The sequence below is a fragment of the Tachysurus vachellii genome, chromosome 16 (genome assembly GCF_030014155.1).
Source record: "Tachysurus vachellii isolate PV-2020 chromosome 16, HZAU_Pvac_v1, whole genome shotgun sequence".
NCBI classification, from domain to species: Eukaryota; Metazoa; Chordata; class Actinopteri; order Siluriformes; family Bagridae; genus Tachysurus; species Tachysurus vachellii.
In genome coordinates, this window is record NC_083475.1 from 15,270,016 (window position 1) to 15,294,032 (window position 24,017).

The 24,017-nt window shown below is 35.9% G+C and overlaps 2 protein-coding genes across 2 annotated transcripts in view; both read left to right on the forward strand.

The window, feature by feature from the left end:
• The window catches only part of arhgef39 (Rho guanine nucleotide exchange factor (GEF) 39), a 48,628-nt gene extending 46,306 nt beyond the window's left edge, over nt 1-2,322 (forward strand). The window contains exon 12 of the mRNA XM_060889553.1: nt 1,222-2,322. Coding sequence (XP_060745536.1) covers nt 1,222-1,261 — 40 coding nt within the window. The 3' untranslated portion in view covers nt 1,262-2,322. The remainder of the gene's footprint in view (nt 1-1,221) is intronic.
• Nucleotides 2,323-15,975: 13,653 nt separating this feature from the next.
• Nucleotides 15,976-20,758, forward strand: rergla (RERG/RAS-like a). The gene is made up of 5 exons (XM_060889978.1): nt 15,976-16,305; nt 16,415-16,471; nt 17,908-17,981; nt 18,291-18,439; nt 19,157-20,758. Exons 1-5 carry the CDS (start codon nt 16,254-16,256, stop codon nt 19,440-19,442), a joined length of 618 nt encoding a protein of 205 aa, XP_060745961.1. The 5' UTR covers nt 15,976-16,253; the 3' UTR covers nt 19,443-20,758.
• Nucleotides 20,759-24,017: the final 3,259 nt, after the last annotated feature.

Below are 24,017 nucleotides of genomic sequence, written 5' to 3' on the forward strand. Positions count from 1 at the left end.
TTTGTTCTGAATTGATTTTAATTGTGTTTAAACAATATTATATTTATTATACTGTATATGCAAAGATTTTTGTTTACAAGCTGCAATAGGAGTGTGATGTGTATATATAAGTAAGTGTGTGTGTGTGTGTGTGTGTGTGTGTGTGTGTGTGTGTGTGTGTGTGTGTGTGTTAAAGAAAAAAATCTGAATTGGAATTCAGTACCTGCTGATATTTAAGGTTTCAGTATCAGGATAGACAGTAACATCTCCAGTTTCACCACATTAACACTTTCACGTGAGGATGTCATGGCCGACCTGTTCTAAAATGTGTCATTTTATTTAAGCCATTCATGTTGCGTCTTGATTTTTTCCCCCGTTATGACTTGGCAGCTGTTTTGGAAACATCTCCAGCACACACTGGGTCAGAGGTCAAACCTTTTATAGCCAGGGAGTCTTTCCTTTTAGTGTGAGAATATTGCACACAACTAGGGGTGGACACACACACACACACACACACACACACACACACAATCCTATAATTACATTTAAAGATATTTCCGTGGTACATCTTTGAGGACATTAAATACAAATATTTAGCAGGGGGAAAAAATATATTGAAACATTTTACAATTTTAAAGATTCAGTACAAAATTAGTACATAAAATTAGCTGCGTTTCTATTTGTAGTATCAATATGATTATATCAACATGATGTCTCACACATGAATTTTAGTAATATAATAAAAATATTAAATAGTAGACACAATAGGCAAATATTGTATCATATTTATTTAACTATAGTTATTTTGACTTTTGAATTTTCCAAACCAGATACACAGCATTAAACTGTAGATACAAAAAGTTTGGTATCATAAAATTTAGACTTGAATATATTGTTTCATTTTTATATTTTGGTCTCTTAATCTTTAGGTTAGTGTTGCAAAGTCAAGCAGCTTCTTTAAGATCTTTATTTTCTTTAAGCTCCTTAAGCTCATCATTTGCTGAAATAAATCGATGGGCAGAAGAGCATCACTCAGGGCTCTGATATTAGTAGACAGAATTTTATGAAGCACTTGTGGTTCAAGCTCTGTTTAAACTTAATTTTTTTTCTTCTGAGAGTATTTGATAAAAAAAAAAAAAAAGATGCTCTTATAACTTCAGCATCGTTGAATGATTATTTCATTTGCATGTATATCTGTTCTGTTACTGAAAGTATAATCACATGTACACCTCTCACAAACAGATCCCAGGAATCGTCCGGCTCCAGCTGCGTCATCCTGTGAGACGATGAGGATGCTGAGAAAACTGCTGCTACTGCTGGGAGGCTGATATATTCCACATATTAGATTAGTCTCGTTTTTACTAAAAGGATAAGTTCATACTCAAACATTTTAAGAGTGATTTTCTCTGAAATGTTTTATTTCTGCTCCTAAATGCCAAAGAACAAACAGACTGTTTTTTATTTCTGAATGTTTTATTTGTCTTTTGTGTTGCGTTTTCTGTCAGGCGTGACACTGTCGACTGAACACGTTGATCATATCGTATCATCTTTTTACTTTGTATCATTAAGGTTACTAATAATTAACACATTTACAATGATTTCTAACACCACAGCATGTTATTGTGTTTTTTTATTCGGGAGGAAATACTGTACGAAGTGCAATATAAAGAGAGAGCATGAAGGAATTTCACTACTGATTGTGTATGGAAAAGTTTTACAGACTGCGATTGGTGCTGAAATTATATAATATGTAATCATCCACATCTGCAATCAACAGAACTGATTTCCACTGTTTTTTTATTAATGTTAGAATATTCCCTTTCTACCTGGTGCATTAATGTTACTAAAAGCTGTTACACCGAACAACAGTTAAATAATTTCTATATAAATCAGGCACGTCATTGTGACTTTTAATGTTATTCACAATTTCTAATCATTTAATTAGAGGCTGTAGAGAATTTTTGACTTTAGGCTCATTTTATGAGGCAGGTTTGATCAGTTAGTCAGAACTTGTCTGACATTGAACCAATTAAATATAATTAAATTGAGAGAGAAAGTTCTGGACAAATTTTTATTAATAATCATTTGTTTATATGGTGATTGTTTATTTTTCTTTATTAAACCTGCAGACTTGTGCATTTTGGGAGAACTTCTTGAGTTGTTGGTGCATTACAAATCCAAAAGCGCCCTCTTGTGGCCAATGTAATTATCCAACTATGTACACAATGCAGAGCTATTTAATGTGATACAAAGATACAAATCCTTGTTTAGACTTTCTTTCAGTCATTATAAACTTCCTGGCCATTTATCAGTAACCAATAAAATCCTATTTGAGGAAAAAAATCAAGTGTTTAAAATATATTAATTCTTAATTATTCGTTCATTCATCTTCAGGAACTGTTTCTTGGTGAACGCGGAGCCTAACCTGGAAAAGGTGCTTGTATTGATTTTATTTTTTTAATGTGTTGACAGAAATGAAAATATTCAGAACATGAGGGAAATGTCTTGGCTTTAAAGCACTGTATATGTCAATTATTGTCATTTTTAAATGAGTGAGAAAGAAGAATCAATTGGTTTAGGCTGCTGTAACCACAAAGTTCTTAGCAAGTAAATCATTCATCTTCAATAAGTACTTTATCCTGGTCAAGGTCTTTATGAACTCCTGGGCTCAAGGAGTCGTTCCAGTAGTCGTAGTACATGCTCATAAAGATACTAGAAGTACAGGATTTGAGCTCAAGACCACCTGATCAGCAGCCCAAATTCTTCACCATTGTGCTCTTGCTGCACCATTGATTGTGTACATATCAGGACGTGTTACATTAAAGAGGAAGGTTTTCTAGATTAGTCTCATGCATGGGTCACCATCTAGTGGGCTACGTCCAGATGTGGATCCAGCAAAGTTCTTCAACTGACTAAACTGCACTCAAAAGTACCTTAACAGATGGGATCAGTGTAACATAGGTGTGCGTGTGTGTGTGTGTGTAGGGTCGGATGCACTAAAGGGCTGTAAAAATAAACGTGTATGTGACATTTTGATGAAGTGAGATGAAATACTGGTACATTCTGTATTTGTGGACAATGTATTTGTGACTTTGCTCTCAAGTCTCATGACATGATCCTTAACATAAAATATCCTAATATATCAAAAAATATTCATTAGTTTATGTATTTAAATTAAAATATTTGGGAATTTTTTTTCCCCTAAATGTCCTTACACACACTTATACTTATTTATTTATTTATTTTTAGTCAAGATATTACATCATATATTTAATATTAAAGTGTATCTACTGAATGTTCATGCTTTATGCTTTCAGCTTTGTTTACCATTTTTTCAGTTGATCTACTTTTTTCTGTTAAATCCTTATCGCTTCATCATCCTTGTCATGCTCATTTGTGTCACATCCTTTAACTGTTCTCTCTGTTTATAGACATTCCTGGCAAACATACTGTAAAGCAAACAAGTTAGCTTTCTTTTGTTCTTATCAGTTTGAGAGCATCAGTGTTGGTTCGTTTGTGGTTTAACGTTTTGGCATTAAATTTTGATTCAGCACTGAAAAATACCATCTATGGCTTTGTAGTGCTAGAGTTAGCCACAAGGTAGCAGGGCTGCTTGTAGGAAGAGTAAAGCCTGTGTTTTTAATACTGAAGAGTAAAGCCTGTGTTTTTAAATCTGATCTTAATACTGTATCTGATCAAAGAGTCTTCAACCACATCAATGTTTTGTTGTTTAACCACTCTAACTCTTACCTGTGCCATGTTAAATAACCAGACACATAAACTATGCATCATCTCGGTATATTCCTTCTCTCTGTCATTTGAGTTAAGGCATTATTCTTAGATGATAGAGGTCACCATGCTTGGTATATAGTCCATGGCTAATATTTTTGTGTTTCTTTACTCTCACTTGTTAATTTGACATACAGTAGATTTCTCTCTGGCGTGTTTCTACAAGGCTCTGTCTTATAGCCTATACATTTTCCCCTCATATACTGTATATGCTACTTTAAATACAAACTTTACTTAAAATGATATTAGCATTTAAATTCTTTGCTGATGACAAACAGCTGTTTCAGCAAATTCAGATAACAGACTTGATGCACCAGACCCTGAGTAACTTGCTCATATCAAACAAAACAGAATTAGTTTTACTGGAGAAAATAAGCTTTGTGATTATATAGTGACTCTAGATGGCCTTCCAGTTCCATTATGTCTAGCAACGAGTGGTTAGCACGTTCGCCTCACACCTCCAGGGTTAGGGGTTCGATTCCCGCCTCCGCCTTGTGTGTGTGGAGTTTGCATGTTCTCCCCGTGCCTCGGGGGTTTCCTCCGGGTACTCTGGTTTCCTCCCCCAGTCCAAAGACATGCATGGTAGGTTGATTGTTAGATGTTGACTGAATTATTAGATTTATTGTAATATTAGGAAAATCTTCAAATGTCGCATGAGTACTATAATTGATCTATATATTGTTGTATAAAATGTTGTTATATAAATTTGTTTTCTAATCACAGTACTAAAAAGACAGAAAAGATAAAGGATTTTTCTACAGAAGTGATTTTCTGTGTAATGTTTGTTTGTGCTACTCTGCAGGATTACAGTAAATCACATTCTGTGCATATTAAACCGATAAGCTGTCCTGGATAATAGGAGGAAAAAGAAATTGGCCAGATGACACCATGCTTGGCTTCCTTCACTGCAACATGTTGATGCAAAAATGAAATAAACCAGTCTAGAAATAGCCAAAGTGTCACCATGCAGCCTGATATCTCTGTGTGTGGTTGTGTAAGGACAAAATAATACAAGTTACATAAGAGTAATAGTTCAGTGAAAAGGATTGTTATAAAGATCATTAAAATTCACATAATCTAGTTCTAATGTAAACAGTGTGCTGATTTATATTTGTACTGAAAAGAGATTAAATAATAATGTGCAAAACAACTTGATTTACTTCACCAGGTGCAAATATTAGTAGGTGATATTATATAACCTTACAATGATTTGTGGCTTGGATTATTGAAGACAGCAGGATTAAATCAAATTTACTTAATATTCCATTACCTCATATATAATCGTCAACAAATAAATAATGTGCAGTGTCTGATGGAGATGAAGTTGTAATGAAATTTACACAACAACCAGAGGAAATGTTGAGCGCCACAGCTGTGTAAGCTCCAGCACAAGACAAAAGAAGCTCAAGTAGAAGCTCAGGTTCTGTTAAAGTCCTGTTCTTTTCTCACTAAAAAAATAATGACATGGAGATAAGGATGTTTTTGACTCAAATGGTGGACACTGTAATTCATTTCTAAAGGGTAAATCCCAAATAATCCGCTTATTAATGTGTTATCAAAACTGTAGATCTTTATATTATTACTTTTTCCAAGTGGACTTAACTAAAGGGAGGGTTTTGCGTTTACATTTGGAATCAGGACAGATTCGGATCTTTTCTACGTGTAACAAGGAGCAAAGTTTTCCTGGAGTTTTTTAATGTCTAAACATGTAAACTACATGTGTGAACTGGATATATTATGACAGACATTTGCTGGGAAATTCAATTTGATTTCATGCCATGATTTCTAAATAACTACTTATATTCCTATCTAAATAGCAGTATGCGTCTAACAGTGACAAGCAATTATGCTACAAAATATATTGCTATATTAAAAGTATTGAAATTAAGAATGCATTATCTTCATTGTCTCTTCTCGGCTCACACATTGTTTACATACAGATGACGCCTGAGGCACAGGCTCCCTGTGACCCGAAGTTAAGTAGGTGGTAGAGAGTGAGTGAGTGAGTGAGTGAGTGAGTGAGTGAGTGAGTGAGTGAGTGAGTGAGTGAGTGAGTGAGTGAGTGAGTGAGTGAGTGAGTGAGTGAGTGAGTGAGTGAGTGAGTGAGTGAGTGAGTGAGTGAGTGAGTGAGTGAGTGAGTGAGTGAGTGAGTGATTTTTAATTAGATTTTTGCATATTTGTCACACTTAAATGATTGAGATCATCAAGCTAATTTAAATATTACACAAAGATAACCCGAGTAAATTCAAAATGCAGTTTTTAAATGACGATTTTGTTTGTTAAGGGGAAAGGAAAAAATTGCCCCCTTTCAAAATCAGGAATGAACTATTATTAATCACATTTTTTGGGAAGATGAGTTAAATCTCACTTGAAAAAATATTTTTTCAAAAAAAAACTTGCATTTCTCTGTCACTGTCAAACCTCTGTCAGACTTATATGATCCATCTTTTCATCACATCAAGGCCTCTTAATGCTGCTGAGGATGACTCCACATGGACAGCCTGGAGATACACGGGACTGCACTAGATGGTTCCACTTAGAAACCATGAACATGGCTTTTTGGACTGCAGTTGCGGCACAGATATTTATGGTTCGTTAGCTTGATAGTGTGCATGACAATGAAGACATAGAGTACTTGGAAAAGATGCCTTTCTCCTATTAATGACTCCTATACTATCATAAATGATTTGTTCTCACTCTCCTCTTTTCTTTCATCCTCTGTTATAATCTCAATGTACTCTCGAAGGTTATGGAGATTATAATCTCATTTACAAGATTCTGTATTTTTCATCAGCTTTGAGTTATGTGTCTGGCGTATGAGCTATTTAAAGCCTCGGCCCGACATGTTTACCTTCTGAGCCGTTGCCAGTCTGACCTGTTCTGTTACTATTTCTGATGGAAAGCAACAGATCCTTATCATGCAGGATATCTTCCTACTTCCTTGGAAGTGTTTCAGGAGGGGATTTTGCACTATTTCCAACTAAAAATCATTTCTTTTTAATAAGATCCAGTCGGAAGTAAACATAAATGGCCTCTTTGCCGACAAGAATCCTGACAACTTTCCTCATGTTGGAGGACACAAAGTGATCTGCAGGCTCTTCTAAAGAAAACAACTTCCCTTTTGTTTGATGCAGGAGTAATTTGTTTGTTACAGAAGATTGTGTACTGATTGTGATGCTGTAGAGTACATCCTGATTGTTTGCTCTTATGCATGCACACCATAGAGTGAACTCCATAGATATTGGCACCCTTCAAACAATGTGCATAAAGGATTTAAAAAAAAAAAAAAAGTTCATTGCATGACATATTTTTTTTTTTTTGCTCAAACTGACAGCAGCACTGAATAAAGGTTACAGTTATATAAGCATTCTTTTTGAATATCATTTCAATATCCATCCAATGCTTGTTATTCAGTTCTTCCCTCAGTGATGTACATATTTTGAATTTGGTTTCACATGACAGCATGAAAATGGTTGATGGACCACCCCCTGTGGAGTGTCCTACTTGCCATCCTTCATGTTGGAGCTTGTGGTGACGTAGGTCATTGCTCCGACCCCCTGCTGCTTCCGGGCATGAGGGAGCAGATCAAACACTGGAATCAGGACTGAGGCTCACATCAGTGACAGAGTGACGGTGTGACACTTCACTCAGTTGCCCTCTAAGTCTGGTGATGTCTGTGTGCACAGTTGACATTTAAGCGACCTCATTTTCAACAACTAGGATCTCCAAATCACAAAGAGGAAGATTTTTTATCTTACAAAGCACTCTTTCTTCATTATCTTTTTCAATCAATGAAATACACTGACAAGTTTGTAGCTATTGCAGAATCACAGCACTGGGAGTAGAACATGACCTTATGTTCATGTTTTTTGTCATTTTTATTTCCATAAAATTCTACAAGATCAGTGGTAATAGTGGGTTTTTATTTGACTTCTATTTACACTTCAGTTACTTACCAGTGCACTCTAAATGAGCTGCTTCTACTTAATAGCAAAGTAATTACTTGCCATTTACCATGCAGGCCATGAAGATTCTCAAAAAATCATTAATATGCTATTACTTACTCAGTCATAGACTTAGTCCAGAGCCTATCCTGGGAGCACAATAGGTGAAGTGGAAATACATCCTTTAAGCATAGCCCATTAACCTTCTAACATGCGTTTGACGAAGAGAGAAAGAAGCCTTTATTGGTCACATGTATTATTATTATTATTATTATTATTATTATTATTATTATTATTATTATTATTATTATTTTAGATATCCCATGTTAGGAAGCTGGGCTAAGAGCACTGGGTCAGGAATGGTACAGCACCCCGTAACACAGACGGTTAAAGGCTTTGCTTAAGAGCCCAACAGTGGCAACTTGGAAGTGCTTGAATCTTGAATCTTTAACTTTCTGATCAGTAGAACAGCGCCTTGACCATTGAGCTGCCACTCAAATATCAGCTTGGAGATGCTAAAAAGGACCCATGCATGCTTTTTCCCTTAATTGAGGGTTAAGGGCCTTGCTCAGGGGCCCAGTAGCAGCATCTTGGTGGACCTGGCATTCAAACTCATTCCAATTGGTAAACCGACACCTTAGCTACTAGGCTACCACATCCCACCCATATTGAGTACACACTGGGGTATAAATAATAACTTGGATTATTTTAAATTAAAAGATTTTAAAGATTAAATGTTAAAGATCACAATGTCAAACACTGTAGGAAAAAATTTAAAATCACACAACACGGCATTTGTATCTGTTATTTAATATTAAGCTCTATATCAACACTGATTGCCCAGAAGAGTCTGTTACAGCTACTATACTCTGCTTGTGCCAAATCAGGGTGAATTCGTTCAGAATCTAAAGCCTGTATATACAGTATATAATACAAAGTGTGATAATGCATTATTAATCACTGCTTAATAATCCCAGAGTATCAAAACTACCCAGGTTCAGATATCAAATGTAATTTTCTTTTGAGTTTTTTTTTAAGGAATTCCGTATCAGATATTGTCTGTTGATATATTTACTACTTGTATTTAGTCCCAATTTGAGCTGAAGGAGTCTGATTTCACTGTCCTACACAAATGACCTCTTTCCTTCTGATTCTGTAGACACTGAAGTTGTCTTTTCTTTTCATTTCTAGATTACTTGAAATAACACCAAATATACTGTATTTATACAGTTGTAGCTCTGAGATAGGGAGAACGATGCTGGAGTATGTCTGATGAATGGAGATTTAAAATACTTCCTTCTGGCAGCAAGCCTTGTTTTCAGAGATTGTGTGTGTGTGTGTGTGTGTGTGTGTGTGTGTGTGTGTGTGTGTGTGTGTGTGTGTGTGTGTGTGTGTGTGTGTGTGTGTGTGTGTATGTGTGTGTGTGTGTGTGTGTGTGTGTGTGATATGATATTTTATGAAAGCATGGCTTCAACACAGTAAGCTCTAATGTTCAGCTCCAGGAAACAATAACAACTTCTTTATCTCCATATTCTTGCAGTGACCTCCAAGATGGATTCACATGAAAGAGTGTCTATGTTACAAAATCCAGTCTTCCTTTGAAGCAGCGCTAAGCAATAAATATTCCCTTTAATAAAAGCGCTTCTGCTTTTATATCACGGTTTTCTCCATAGAGGTGCTGGAAATCTGTCAGGACTCTGTGGGACATGCCTAAGGTCTATACTGGAAAAATACTGGATTGAGATTTACTCAAGAAAAGCATGTTAACAGTTTCCAGACCTAAAGTCTTGTTAAATATAAGTAAGGATCACATTGCACCCAGGGATTACTCTAATAAAAATGTGAACGAATTTATAGTATAAATATAGAAATATTTATAGTTACATTTTCTTCAAACCTGAGTTAACATGAAATAGAAATGAATTTCTTGTTTTGAGATATTTTTCTTATTTTCCTCAAGCATCAAAAACTCTTTAACTAATGTCTCTAATTCTGTAGTCTCAGTTTTCAGTTTTTGTTTCCAGAAGCTCTTTTTAAATGCTGACCTTGCTACAGCTGTTGAGAACAATTAGCGCTCACAAAAAGCCTGATTTGCATATTGTTTCCTGCATGTTGTTTGAAAGTTAATTACATTTACATTATTTTTATTTGTAAATCACCCATAATATTCCCCCTGCCTACACATGTAATTTACATGAATGAATAAGCAAACTATTAAACATAATTCAATATATCAAGCCCTTAGTGTGTTAGTCTTTAAAGGAAGTTTTTCCTTGCTGCGTTCACCTCTGGCTTCATTAGCGAACTAAATCCACATCTGGATTTCTGCAAAGCTGCTTTGTGATGATGTCTATTGTTAAAAGTGTTATACATCAAATAAAATGAAACTGATATCAGGTTTTGTGTTAATAAAATAGCATGTGCCTTCATCTGCTCTGTGCTAATAAACAGGATGTAATAAATGAGTAAAGCCAACATCAATGATGTCACACTTTGGCTTTCTTGAAGCTCTATGATTACAGATGTAATAAGTTAAAAAGATCTCTGCTTCTTCTGGCTGGTATGTCTGGTCGCCTCTAGCAAAAAACACTCACAGCCAGCAGAATCCTTTGAGCTATAAAATACTCCTACATCCATTCATGCATAATGTAGAAACTCAAGGATTAAAACATGGTCGAGTTTTACTCACACTGTGCATGTAGCACTTGTTTTTTTTTTCTCATTTTCCAGCACTAGCTGGTTTGTATGATGTAGTATATTTAGGCTTGTTAAAATGATATAGGCTAGGCTGAAAGCAACAATGGTTAGACATCATGCAAACATACTGTATGCCATTTTGGGAATGTTGAATGATATTTTGTGGTTGTCTTTGCCACATAATTATGCAGTGGGAATGAACCCTGTTTTCTAAATCTTGTGCATTGGTGTGGAGGGATTGCTGTTTCCACTCATATCTAAAAACATAGGTTGTAGTCAAAATTATCCACAGTTTTGGATGTTTTGGTGTTCTATTTGGACGGCTTGCTTTGCTTTGTAACGCTATTTACCAGGAATAATTAGTAAAATGGAGTAAACAATGTTAGATTAGCATTTGTATTCACAACTTAAACCTAATGTTGAATTAATTCATGTATGTAATACCTCTCATCTACATGTTACTTTCTGATGAACTGCAAGCCAAGTGTCATGGCATGTTTTATATAATCCTTGATTTGCGTGCAGATTAGTTACTGTCCTTTTCTGTATTAAACCTCAGTGATCAACAGGACAAAAAAAATACAGCTATTTTAAAGTCAAACGGATTTTCATGTTTGAGTGGCACTCAGTTCATGACTGAGGGTGCGTGACTGCTTTTGTTTGTAAGTAAAAAAAAAAATCACATCTTTTCCATCTTTTCACATCTCCCATGTTTTTGTGTTGCACAGTATTTTGTACTGGTGGGTGTGTTAACTGACTTCATAATAGCCAACAAAACCTTTTTATCATCATTCTGAATGAGGCAGAATCTAAGAATCTCAAATATTCACCATAAAGCTCAGGTTTGTTGGTATATCTAATTTTTTGTATATAACTAATAAATTCATCGTTACCCAACATCATTTAATGTCTTATTAATGAGTAATCCTTGTAGAAGTTGTGCTTGATGGTGGTACTGTAGGAGCATGAAAGTTGAAGCTTTGGAACTGTATCTGATTGAACAGCATGTACAGATGCTAAGGGACAAACTAAAGTATTAAATCTCTGCAGCATCACTCTCTTTATGTGGAGATGAAGTGAAATTTAATTCACTTCAGGCTTCACAAATTTAATTCACTTTAGGCACCATTATCAGCAGGTAGTCACTTACAAACAGTACTGGAGGTAACGTAGGAGGTAATGTAGGAGAAGTCATTTTTTTATCTTATAAATGGCTAACAGTCACTTCCAACCAACACAACAAAATCAACAACACTATACAATACAAGAATTCTAGTGACCATGACTCTAGATCCAACCAAGTCAAGCAGATAGTACACAAAAGCAACTAAAACACACTGAATATTGAGTTGGATATACCTTCAATAAAGTTCTACACTAGATTAACCAGCTGATAGATCTGGTTAACACAGACCAAGAGTCACCCCCAGGCAACACTACAGAATCAACAACACTACACAATACAGTAATTTCTAGTGACATGACATGTTCGTATGTTATTGTTATTGTTGCTTTGAATAAATTTGTAGAAACTTTGTGAAACTTTGAATGAAACTTCTTGTTATTTTTGAACTTTTGGGATTGAAAGAGTGGAACCGTTTTCATGGAAACATGGAAGTACTTCTTAAAAAATGTGTACATGGCCACTACAAGTGATTTTATGGCTAATATATAAATCTTATAAGCAGATTGAATGTTTGGCCTAAATCATTCAACTTTTGTTGGAAACATCTCATCCGCTCCCCAGAGAATTTGGTAGACACAAGTGAATCAAGATTTTTATAAAGTTGCATTTAAAATATTTATACTCATGCTATGAGTTCTTATAAACTGAGAATTAAAAATAGATTATCCGTGTACAAGAGGATTGGCAATATTTTCCACCACTTCTATGGGCATAAAATGGGAAAATATTAAATGACATAAATATTTAATGATGAGACAGTGGCTGATCTTGACAACATCCACTTTTAAGGGTGCATTTAGTGCCAGAATTATGGCCAACTGGACAATGTTAGAGATAATGAATGCTCAGTGCCATTTATAGACCATAAGCCTGTTACTTTGGATATTCCACTGTACTACGGAGACAAAAATATGTTTGGTACTTGACATATGTCTAAACACAGGTGTTAACTCCTTAACTACACTATTTATAACTAATAATAACTAAAAACTTAACTATTTATATATTTTCATTTTGAGCAGTATATTCATTTGTTTTTTTACAAACTATATTAATTGTGCGATGTGTATATTTTCGTGACTGGTTAGCCCAGGAGCAAAACATGTTTGGAAGGCTTTTAGTCTCTTAGCATGAATCAGTGAGTTTGGTCTTGCATACACTTCATGTTTTCTAATAGTACTTCATTTTTTTAATGGGTGACCTGATCAGTCCAGAGTGGAACTGGCGGACAGCTTCATTTACACTGATTAAGGAAAACAATCATTGGCTGCCTCACTGTGTTTCTGGCAGATTATTATGGAGAGGAACTTTGAGTGCAAAATGGGTTATGGATTTTAGAGGGAGAATATCTTGGCCAGAGATAAAGTGATACATCAGTCTGATGAGCAGAGTGAGAAAATAAGATCCTATTCTTCACATGTCCTCACTGCCAGTCTCATTATATCCATATCCATTTATGTGGATTAGCTGGGGAGATATTGTAGGGCTGAGAAGTCTCTGGTGCTTTGAGTTGTCATTTTTCTCTGAGCTATGTTCCATTTAGAGGTGAGCTTTAAAGTGGCAGCCAAGACAAACACAGGCTCCAGAAAACCTGCTTCATCTAACAAAAAAACATTTATAGCTGAATAAATGTGTTAGCAGAGTAAGTTTAGAATTCATTGTACTTTATTTTAATCCCACTCCCACTTTTTTGTTCATACATGCACATTATTTTATAACTTTTTTAATATCGTTTAATAGTGTTCTATTTAGATATAGCCTCAATTATACCACCATAACTTGGACCAGGCAGTGAATAAAAGACCACTGAGGTTAACACATTTGCCTTCCACCTCCGAGGTTGGGGGTTTCCTCTGGGTACTCTGGTTTCCTCTTCCAGTCTAAAGACATGCAATATAGGTCTCTAAATTGTCCATAGTTAGGGTGTTCGCCATCATTGCCCCATCAGAGTCCCTGGGACAGACTCCAGGCTCCCCACACCTCTGTGTAGGATAAGAGGCACAGGAAATGAATGAATGACCACTGTAAGTTTAGGTACCAGAGCATGTTTGAATATGAACATGAAATTCAAACTTTTTTTTGTTGCATTTGGCATGATCCCAATGGCATGATTTCAACAAAAAACCCAACCTAACATGTTGTTTCAAACACATTCATTGTATTCATTCAATGTCATTTCAATGTATTCATTTTTGGTTACACCGTTGATCTTTTGTTAACTTATCATCATAGCACATCATAGAAAACTCTCAGTAAATGCCCTTGTAATCTCTGCAGGTTCTTTACAGTAACAAAGTTATACAGTCAAAACCTCACGTGGTATCTTCTTTAGTTCATTCTAAAACCATATGTTAATGTTTTTATTCATTAAAGTGTGAAATTTGAGCACTTTTGTTGTATGTTTTATGGCATGGATAAACCCCAGAAGACATTGTACAAATTGATGGTTTCAATGATTTCCACCTTTCACTCCTAAATAAGTCAGTTTCTCAGACTGAGTTCCAAAAAGAACCCAGTGTACAGTACACAAGTCAGATAATCCACCATGATGAATGGATCCAGGGAAAAACACCAGCAGCAAGAAGAGGATTTGGCAACCTATCTCTTGGCCTCAAAGACCAATCACCTGAAGAAAACTCTCAAGCAAAATAGGGAATTTACCAAAGCACTGATATCAAGCCAGGTGTATGAGAGGGAAAATGCCAGAGAGATATATCAGCCTCATCTGTTCCTCCTTCTAGCAAGTTTGCAGATGTTGAAGAAAAGGATATCCATTTGTAAGCCTTTTTTGATCTATCTGTATATCTTCTTGGATACTATTGACCTTCCGATAAGTTACAATAGTATGAATATTTTTAAATCCAATCATGAATATGAACTCAATTGCAGTAACATTTATGGCAACAATATACACAATCTCTTAATGGCTGTGGTGGAGTTGATAGTTATATTTGTTCAAAGACCCTTTAAATCTCTTTTAGTTTAAATATTCTTTTGGCATCCATTAAGAAAATGCACAAAAATTATAGCCATTACACTAAATAAATAGTTTGTAGTGTATTAACTACACTATATTTCTGAAGATCTGTGGACCGTGGACCCTCACACATATGTTGTTCTTCCTCAAACTGTTTCCAGAATGTTGGAGATACACAAGGATGTCTCTGTACTGTAGCATGAAAATTTCTTTTCACTTGAAATAAGAGACCTAAACCTGTTCCAGCATGACAATTCCCCTGTGTACAAAGTAAGCTCCCTGATGACATGGTGTGCCAAGCTGTCCTGTGTCCCTCACAGAGCCATGACCTCAACCCCACTGAACACCTCTGAGATGAATACTGACTGCACCCAGGTCTTGTTACCCAATATCAGTACCTGACCTCACTAATGCTCACATATCACCACAGCCAAGCTCCAAAATCTAGTAAAAAGCCTTCCTAGAAGAGTGGAGGGTATTATAAGAAGAATTGGGACACTGTTCCTATTAAATCTACAGGGTGTCCCAAAAATCTCTATACACTGGGAAAATGAACACTTTTTAGCAAAATATGCTGGCAGTTTTTTCCCAGATAACCTTTAAGAATGGTGTAACCCCAGATGTGTTGACTAGTTCACTATGAGTGTGTGAGATACTTGTGTGGGATGTGGTGCTAAAAGTTAAAGTTGCTAAAAGTATTGCTAAAAAGTGTTCATGGAGACTAAAGAAATATATTATAGCGTATATCACCTCTGCATAAACGTTTGTACTTGAGTGAAATCAACAACAATGTACAAGTGTAAGAGTTTGAAATTACAAAACAGAATAAAACCTGCATACAATGCACAGGTTAACAATGAAAGAAAGTCTATGCTTTGTACACAACATGCCTTGTTTTATTAAATTAGAGAATACATTACAATGGAGGCTATTGCAACAGATGTTGATGTACTCATTAGAGGACCGAGCTCTCCTCTGTGGGAAAGATCATTAACATTTCTATGCATTTGCAATGATCAGTATTAAATTTTGTAATTGTTGTTGATTTTCTTTTCCACTGTTACATCTGTACTTTTTTTGTTTGTTTGTTTGTTTTTGTTTCTTTTGTTTTTTCATTTGTTGATCTAAACCTACGTACGGATTTATTTAATCATGTTTCTTTAAAGCTACTAAATGTACTTAATTAGTTTATATTTTCTTAGTTTGTAACTTTAAAAAAAAATTCTAAGATGTACAATAATAAACCCACTTAACACGAGTTGCCAGATTGGTGTTACATAAACACACTGGTATCATTTGTTATATTAGGGTGTAAACACATGGCCGATACTTATTCTGTTATTTCGGACGGTTTCAATCATTACTGATGATTAGTGTTTATCGTAAAGTCTACATTGGGTGTGCTTTGGTGAAATTGGGAGGGCTTGACTATAAACAATACGGAGTTTAAAGAACACCAACTGGCAACCCTGTGCAGCAGCGAGGTGAACAGCTGAACGAGACGGAGCTCTGCGTCGGGTTTATCGCAGAGAAACGAGCACGAGCGAGAGCGGCAGCAGCACAGGATGTTAGCTGACGTCACAACACTTAGGATATATCTAAAGCAGAATATTTAATAATAGGAATAGATTCCTATTTTCCTGACTTACCTGAAAGCACAGTAAACAGAAACGCAGAGAAGATGAATGATATTAAAGTTGCTGTTCTTGGAGGAGAAGGAGTGGGGAAATCAGGTAGGTTGGTGTTCTGTTCTATTACATATTTATTTTACTAACTAATATTTTGCTGTGTTTTGATTTGTGACGCTTTTCTGTTCACCCACGTATTGTTTTGCATGGACAGCGCTCGTCGTGCGTTTCCTAACCAGGAGGTTTATCGGAGAATACGCCTCATCATCAGGTACAATGTCTGGCTTAACTGAGTCCTACTTACACACCTCCTGATTCACATGATTTCAGTTCATTTCACATCATTCTCACATCTTTCTATTGCTCGAGAGTATATGTATATTATATACCGTGAAGTGCTTGTAGAATTGTTCACATTAAAGTGCCACATGTTTAGTTTTATTACAATTCTACTGTAATGTTGCCATAGAGTAATGATGCATTACAGTATACAGTGCATAGTATATCATAATTATAACATGTTGTGGTCATAGAGTGTCTAATTAAAAAGTGACATGCAGAGTATATCATAATTAGACTCTAATATGATATGGTCTACTGTACAAGATTTATTTTATATATCACACACACACACACACACACACACACACACACATTATATATAAAATGTACATATCACATATTGTATTTTTTTATACTCCTCATCCTCTACACATATTGTGCTTAGATCATATAAACATAAAATCTGCACTATTTAATTTATGTGTATCTTATAGCCTTTATATACCTATATATATTACATACTGTACATATGCTACATATTTATCTGCACTTGTCTATTTGCACAATTGCTACTCTTTGCACTTCTGGTAGATGCCAAACTGCATTTCGTTGCTGTGTACCTGTACTATGAAATGACAATAAAGTTCTATCTAGCTAATTACATACACTGCTATGACATACTCTGTTGTATATTTCCATGATATACATTATGTAATTTTTATATAATACATTTCATATACCTGTCCTGAAATGTTAATGTTTTAGTTCAGAAAGTATTAGTGTTTCAACAAAGGAAAGGCTTTTCATTATCTTATTAGTTGTCAACTTATTGCATGTGTAAAGACAAAACACTAATATGTGCTAATATGTGAACCCTGAAAGTAAACAGTAAAGTAGTAATACATATATCATACTAAAATATATAATGTCATGGAATATCTCACACCATGGTGTGTACTCACTTGTGCTAGAGTGGCTTGTGATCCGATCAGCGTTAAATAATTCATGCACATGCTTTAGGTAATGCAGTTCTATTTACACTCTATATACACTAGCTAGTAATTCATTGCTTTTCGTGTAACAGCAAATGTATGTGTAATGAAATGGTATGCCCCATTGAAGGGGTGTTCAAAACTAGACATGGCTGTCTGACATGGCTTCACAAACTTTACATGTTTTTCATACAGTATACTATATAGTTTAAAGTATATCATCAGGGAGAATACATCGTGATACAGTATATTCCCCACAGTCATTTCTGATAACTTGATACTTTGGACTAAGAAGCACTTACACTGCAAACCAAAAGGGTGCTCTGCCAAATACCCATACGTAGTTATTTAGTGTGATCATAAAATTCAGAAAATTGCTAGGTGCAGCAAAATGCATTTGCATGACTCTGTGAAAATTTGTTCTTGCTTTCAGAGTGTATATACAGAAAACGCATGTCAGTTGATGGAAGGCAGCTGAATCTGGAACTTTACGACCCATGTTCCCAGGTATGTGTTTACAACAGCAGTGAAAGCAGCAGTAATGATTACAATAAAATAAGCGTCCACAAGTTATGCGACATCACACCCTCATAAAGGTTAATAGAAGGAAAATAAGACTTTAAATACAATATGGTGTTAAAATTCTGTAATGAAAAGTAGTGCTTGTGTAAGGATATTAGAGACTTTGTTATTAAATATTGTCTACAGTGTTAGAGTCTCTCTTTTTAGCTGCTGTTTGTTATCACACCACTAGTTCAATTCAAGAAATACAGACAAATAAATCTGAAACTATGTGTTCTGTTTCTGTCTTTGCAGCCCTGTGAGGGAAAGTCCACACTGAATGAGCAGATACACTGGGCTGATGGCTTTGTAGTGGTGTACGACATCAGTGACCGCTCCTCTTTCATCACAGCTACAGCTATCATCCACCTCATCCGAGAGCTCAACCTGGGAGCAGCCAAAAGGTACAAGTCTAAAACAATCATATGAAGACCTGGAGGATGGAGCTATTTTTAATTCTCCATTCACAAGTGCTTGATGTGCCTCTGCTGTGTAGGCAGTCGATAGCTGACCAGGAGTCTAGTTCGAGGTTTTATTATACAGAAGAGCAGAGAGACTCGAGCTGCCTGAGGAGGCTGAGTGGGCGCTTTGTTAACGCAAGGACTGGCAGCTCAGCCTGCTCATTTATTTTTGTCAATGGCTAAAGCCACCTACATTTTTAGCCCACATCTTGTTTGGCTTTTTAAATAGCTAAGTGGATCTACGATTCATTGTAAGCACTGGCAGTGAAGCTGTGACGGAATGTCAAATAATAAATGCTTTCCTGTTTGCAATTAATCAGCTGATTCCTCCTCATGAGGATGGATTCAGGAATGTTTAGTTTGGTCATCACAGAAAAGAAATCCAAGGACTGTCCAAAATGGGCAAAGTAAAGCAGAAATATAAACACTACAATCAGGATAAATCTGCCTTAATCTAACCAATGTTTCCTTTGAGTTTAGCTTTGATAGATAGACCACCTTATTTGTACATGGATTCCAAGTGAAAAGTTGTAAACAAAGTACAATTCTCACACAATTTCACGCCAATCTGATGTACTGTAATAAAAACACTTAATCTATCTTTCAACATCCAGACAAAATGTCACCTTCAGTCAGTAAATGATTTCTTAACCCCCCTAGGGAGTCCGAGTCAGTGGTGTTCTTGGTGGGCAATAAACAAGACCTGTGCCACATGCGTGAGGTGGGCAAGGAGGAAGGTCAGAGGCTTGCGACCGATGGCCGCTGCCAGTTCTTTGAGCTCTCCGCTGCAGAGTGCTTCCAAGAGGTGGCGCTCATGTTCACAAAGTTGGTGCGCAACGCTAACCTGAGCGGAAAAGCTAAAGAGCGTCGGCGGCGACCCAGCGGCTCTAAGTCCATGGCTAAACTGATCAACAATGTGTTCGGCAAGCGGCGGAAATCAGTGTGAGTAAGTTCCAGTGGAAGAAGAGACATGCATGGACGCTTCAGTGCCATGAACTTTAGGGATGCTTTTAGCTTCTTACTGGAGTGCAAAGAGGATCAAAGAACAAAATGGTTATTTCTGCTACTCTTACTGCATGCGATTATCTTTAAAATGTCACATTCAGGTGGTAGAAGTAGCATGCTTTGAGGTGACCATTTTTGGTTGACATGTTCCTCTGTTTGCTATAAATGTCCCAGCTGTGCACTCTAAATGTTTCTCTGTTGGACAAAATATAAATCTGGCGAATATAATACATTTCATATGAGTATGACGAGAGAGTTGAACTATAAGCAAGATGTGACCTTAGTATTATAAGGTTAAAGAGCTAAGTGTTCTAGAGTTTCTAGTTACAACTGACATAAGTATGTATGCCATTAATTATCATTTACATCTCAAGAAGTCTGTACATTAAGTTGCAGGGTTTTTTAGGTCTCCAGCTTGTACCTTGATGAGGGCACCTATAAATGACTTGAAATGTCTTCATTCATTCATTCAGCATTCATTAGCCGCTTTCTCCAGGTCATGAGGGATCAAGGGAAAAACTGGGTATGAGGATACCCTGGATGGGACATCAGTTCATGATATGGCACGATGCATACACAATGTTTACACTGATTAACAGCTAGAATTTTTTTAAGCTCACCACTCTACCATCACCATGTTTTTTTTTTGGAAGTGGAAAGAAACTGGAGAAGCCGGAGGAAGCCCACATGGACACAGGGAGAACATGCACATAAACTCCACAATGACAGCATCCTGAGCTTAGGATTGAAACAGAAATTACATTTTAACCAAAATATAGATATATCTCGGCCTCGCTTCATGTGTTTGTGCATTCTGTGTGATGGCTGGCTAGCAGATAGAACCTTAGTAAAATCTTTGTGAGCTTGGAAATAAAACTTAAGATTTTTCAAATAAACAGTAGGAGAATTAAGTAGTTTGATGTTAATCAGGTTCACACATTTAACACCAAAATTCCAGACACATTCTTATAATTCTGGGGTCACATTATATAGTCCCATTGTATAGAAATGCTCTTTGCATTAAAATTGCTGCTTGATGTTTGTAGTATGCTAGCGTAATGTCAGGTACGACAGAAATTAAGTTTGAGCTGTAAAACTCAACAGGATGAAAAATGGAACTAGTTTTGAAAAACGTAACAGGATGAAATGAACTTGTTTTTATAGAATGTAAACATTTCTGAGTGCCTTTCAGTAAACATTTCTTTCTGATTGAAATGTTGTCATCTTCATAGAATAAAGTGAAACAGCTTTCACCTCGCTCTTGTGCTCGTCTGCTACATTGACTCTTCTTTCTGCATGTTTGAACTAGTCAGCAGGGTTTTGATTGCTTTGGCTTGTTTTGGTGTATAAACCTCACTAAGCTAATTTTAGAAGTAAACACTGCTGGGCAGAGCAGGGTGAGTAAGTCAATTAATTAAATAAAGGATGTACTGCTGACCTTTGTGAAAAACAGGCATGGAAAACAGTGTTTAAAATGGTTACAGTTTGTTTTGGACATATAAAGCTTTGGTTTGACTCCTATTCACTTTCCATAGTGCTTTTGGTCAAAAAATGTCCAAATAAATAAATACATTTATAAAATCTCTATCTATCTATCTATCTATCTATCTATCTATCTATCTATCTATCTATCTATCTATCTATCTATCTATGGTATCTATCTATCTATCTATCTATCTATCTATCTATCTATCTATCTATCTATCTGTCTGTCTCTATCTCTCTATCTATCTATCTATCTATCTATCTATCTATCTATCTATCTATCTATCTATCTATCTATCTATATAAGCCTAAGACATAAAAGACATAAAAGCCAGTAAACACAGTGAAATATAGGTTAAGGAAGGTAAAAATGGTGCTCTGTCATTCTCTGTCATCTATCATCTTCAACGGTGTTGAAGGTGTGAACAAATTCGGGATTCAACAGAACAGCTTCAAAATGAAAAAGAAAATCTGAACATCTCATAGACAAATATAGCTGTTCGGGCCTAAAATAACTCTTGAGTTCAAAAGTTGTATTTTATTTACAACTAGAATTTTACAGATACCTATGATTGAAAGGACAGGCCTTAAATTATCAGCTGGGTTTCATAATATATTCTTTTTTGCTTATTAACTGAAAATCTGCATTTTGGGGATATTATTATTACTGATTTAAACATTGCAAATAGCTTTGTTTTGTTTCACAATTTGATGTGGTTTGTTTTGCATTGAGATGACCAAAATTGCCTATTTTTTATTCATTCATTTTCAGTAACTGCTTTATCCTTGTCAGAGGTGTGATGAATCTAGAGTCTGTCCCTGGAAAGCTGAGCAATACATCCTGGATGGGATGTCTGTCTATCTCAAAGCACCATGCAACCACACATTCACACCAAGGGGCCAGACAAGGAGGTGGGTGGAGAACCTGGAGGAAACCCAGACAGATTTGAGGGAGCTATGATGTAGCATTGCTACCTGCCGTGGTTACTATGCCACCCTGGGCTGTTTATGCATCAAATAACACCAACTTGCTCATATTTGTTCCCATTTTAATGCAACTATACCACAAATACACGTGTTCCTCATAATGAGGTATAAACCATTACTTTTGCATTAGAGTGAATAGCTGTGTCATTAGTGAGGCAGTGATCGATTTTTGATATTTGCACCATTACTCCCACTTAGAACAGTACTAAATCTTATTAATCACCAAACCTATCAGACCCTGCCTGCGCATATTGATTATATTAATATGACAAATTAGTCTGCAAGGTTAATCTTTAAGAAAAGCCTCTCACAGAGACATGCTGAAAAGGCCAATACTATTTGTCTTTGCCCTTTAGAACAGACCATTAAACTGTCACTGGTCTACAGACACATCTACAGGCCAACATCAAACATCCATCTCCGGCTCAAGTCCCAGCCACCTGCTCTGTGAATATAAAACACATAAAACAAAAAATGCTTTTGAGCTTTTAAGTATGGCTTTTGATTTTGAGGGTGATGTTGAGAAAAATAGTACGTCTTTATCATGTGGGTCTTGTCAACATTCTTCTTATCCAGGATCATGATAGAGGCAGATGTTTGGACTGTTCAAACCAAATGTGCATTGACTGTAAACACTAGTCTATGCTTTCCTTCTTCCTTCCATCTTTTTTAAGATGTTTGTGTCACAAACTAACAATTTGAGAGTTTGGCCAAAAATGGTTAAAGTTTGATCCATGATGTCGAGTTGTGTTTGTGTTTACATTTAGTCACTTGTTAAAATCAATAGTTGCATGTTTGTTCATATAAATTCAATAGTGGTTAGCATTACCTCATGGGTCTCTCTGCAGGGTCTCTAGTTCGATCCATAGCTTGTGTAACTGTTTATATATAGCTTTGTTCATGTTTTCTAAAGGTTCTGCAGTTTTCTTCCCTCCTTCCAAAAGCATGCCTGTATAAGCATGGACCTGGTGTCCCATCAATGGTGTATTCCCATTTCATGCCCACTTTTCCTTGGACAGACTACGCATACCCTGACAAAGAGAAAGCACTTACTGAATTAATGACATTTCTAAAATGGAACTAGCTTGTGTTTCATTAGATTTATTTTTTTGGAAGAATTCAGGATTAGAATGAATTCTTGACCTTTTATAAACATTATAATGCAATTACTACACAAAATATGCTACTTGACACAATTCATAACCCTGCTGTAATCAGCTTGTTTGGAATAAATCAAGTTTCAGGGTTTGCATGCTGAGATGCCACTGTCATTTTGCAGAGATTTTCTTTTTCATTTTTTTTTGTTTATTCAGATTTTACTGCCAATGAACTGATAAAAAAAAAAAAACATTTTTTTTTCTAATTATTGTTTTGAAGATAATACTCAGTTGGCTGCACTATGAGATCAGGGATATCAGATTGATACATGATGAAATACTTGTATCAGATTGATATGTGATGAAGATACATGATGAAGAGAAAAAGACTGGTCTGGGTTTATAAGATGAATAGTCATTTCTCCATATAACTACTCCATTATTTTAATCATTTTTACTGGAACCTTCATTAACATCACTGCCAGTTCTGCTAGTGTTTAGCAAGCTGTTGGAGCATGTCACACTTAGTAATGCGTCACTCACACTAAAATGAATTCTAGGCTATATGGTAAAACATGATACAGCTTGTTATACTGACCAGTGTTGGATTGGTTCTGCTTTTATGACATTGTATCAAGTAAAATGATGTCAAGAACTTTCTCATTCCTTATCTGTTGTGAAACTATATCCTCAGAATAATCTTTATTATTTCAATTTGGAAATGCATAATATGAGGACTGATATAATTAGCCATGCTGATTAAAACAGCCATCGATACAATACAGCTCAGTGTTGCATTGATATTCATGTGGATTTATAGCTGCTTTGTTTAGCAGTAGACTGAAAACAAAAGCTGGCCATCATGTATGCTCAGAGTCATCCTCATCTCTAAAGCACATTTCCATATCTGGGCATGAGACAGAATGAATAATATTGTTCATACCGCT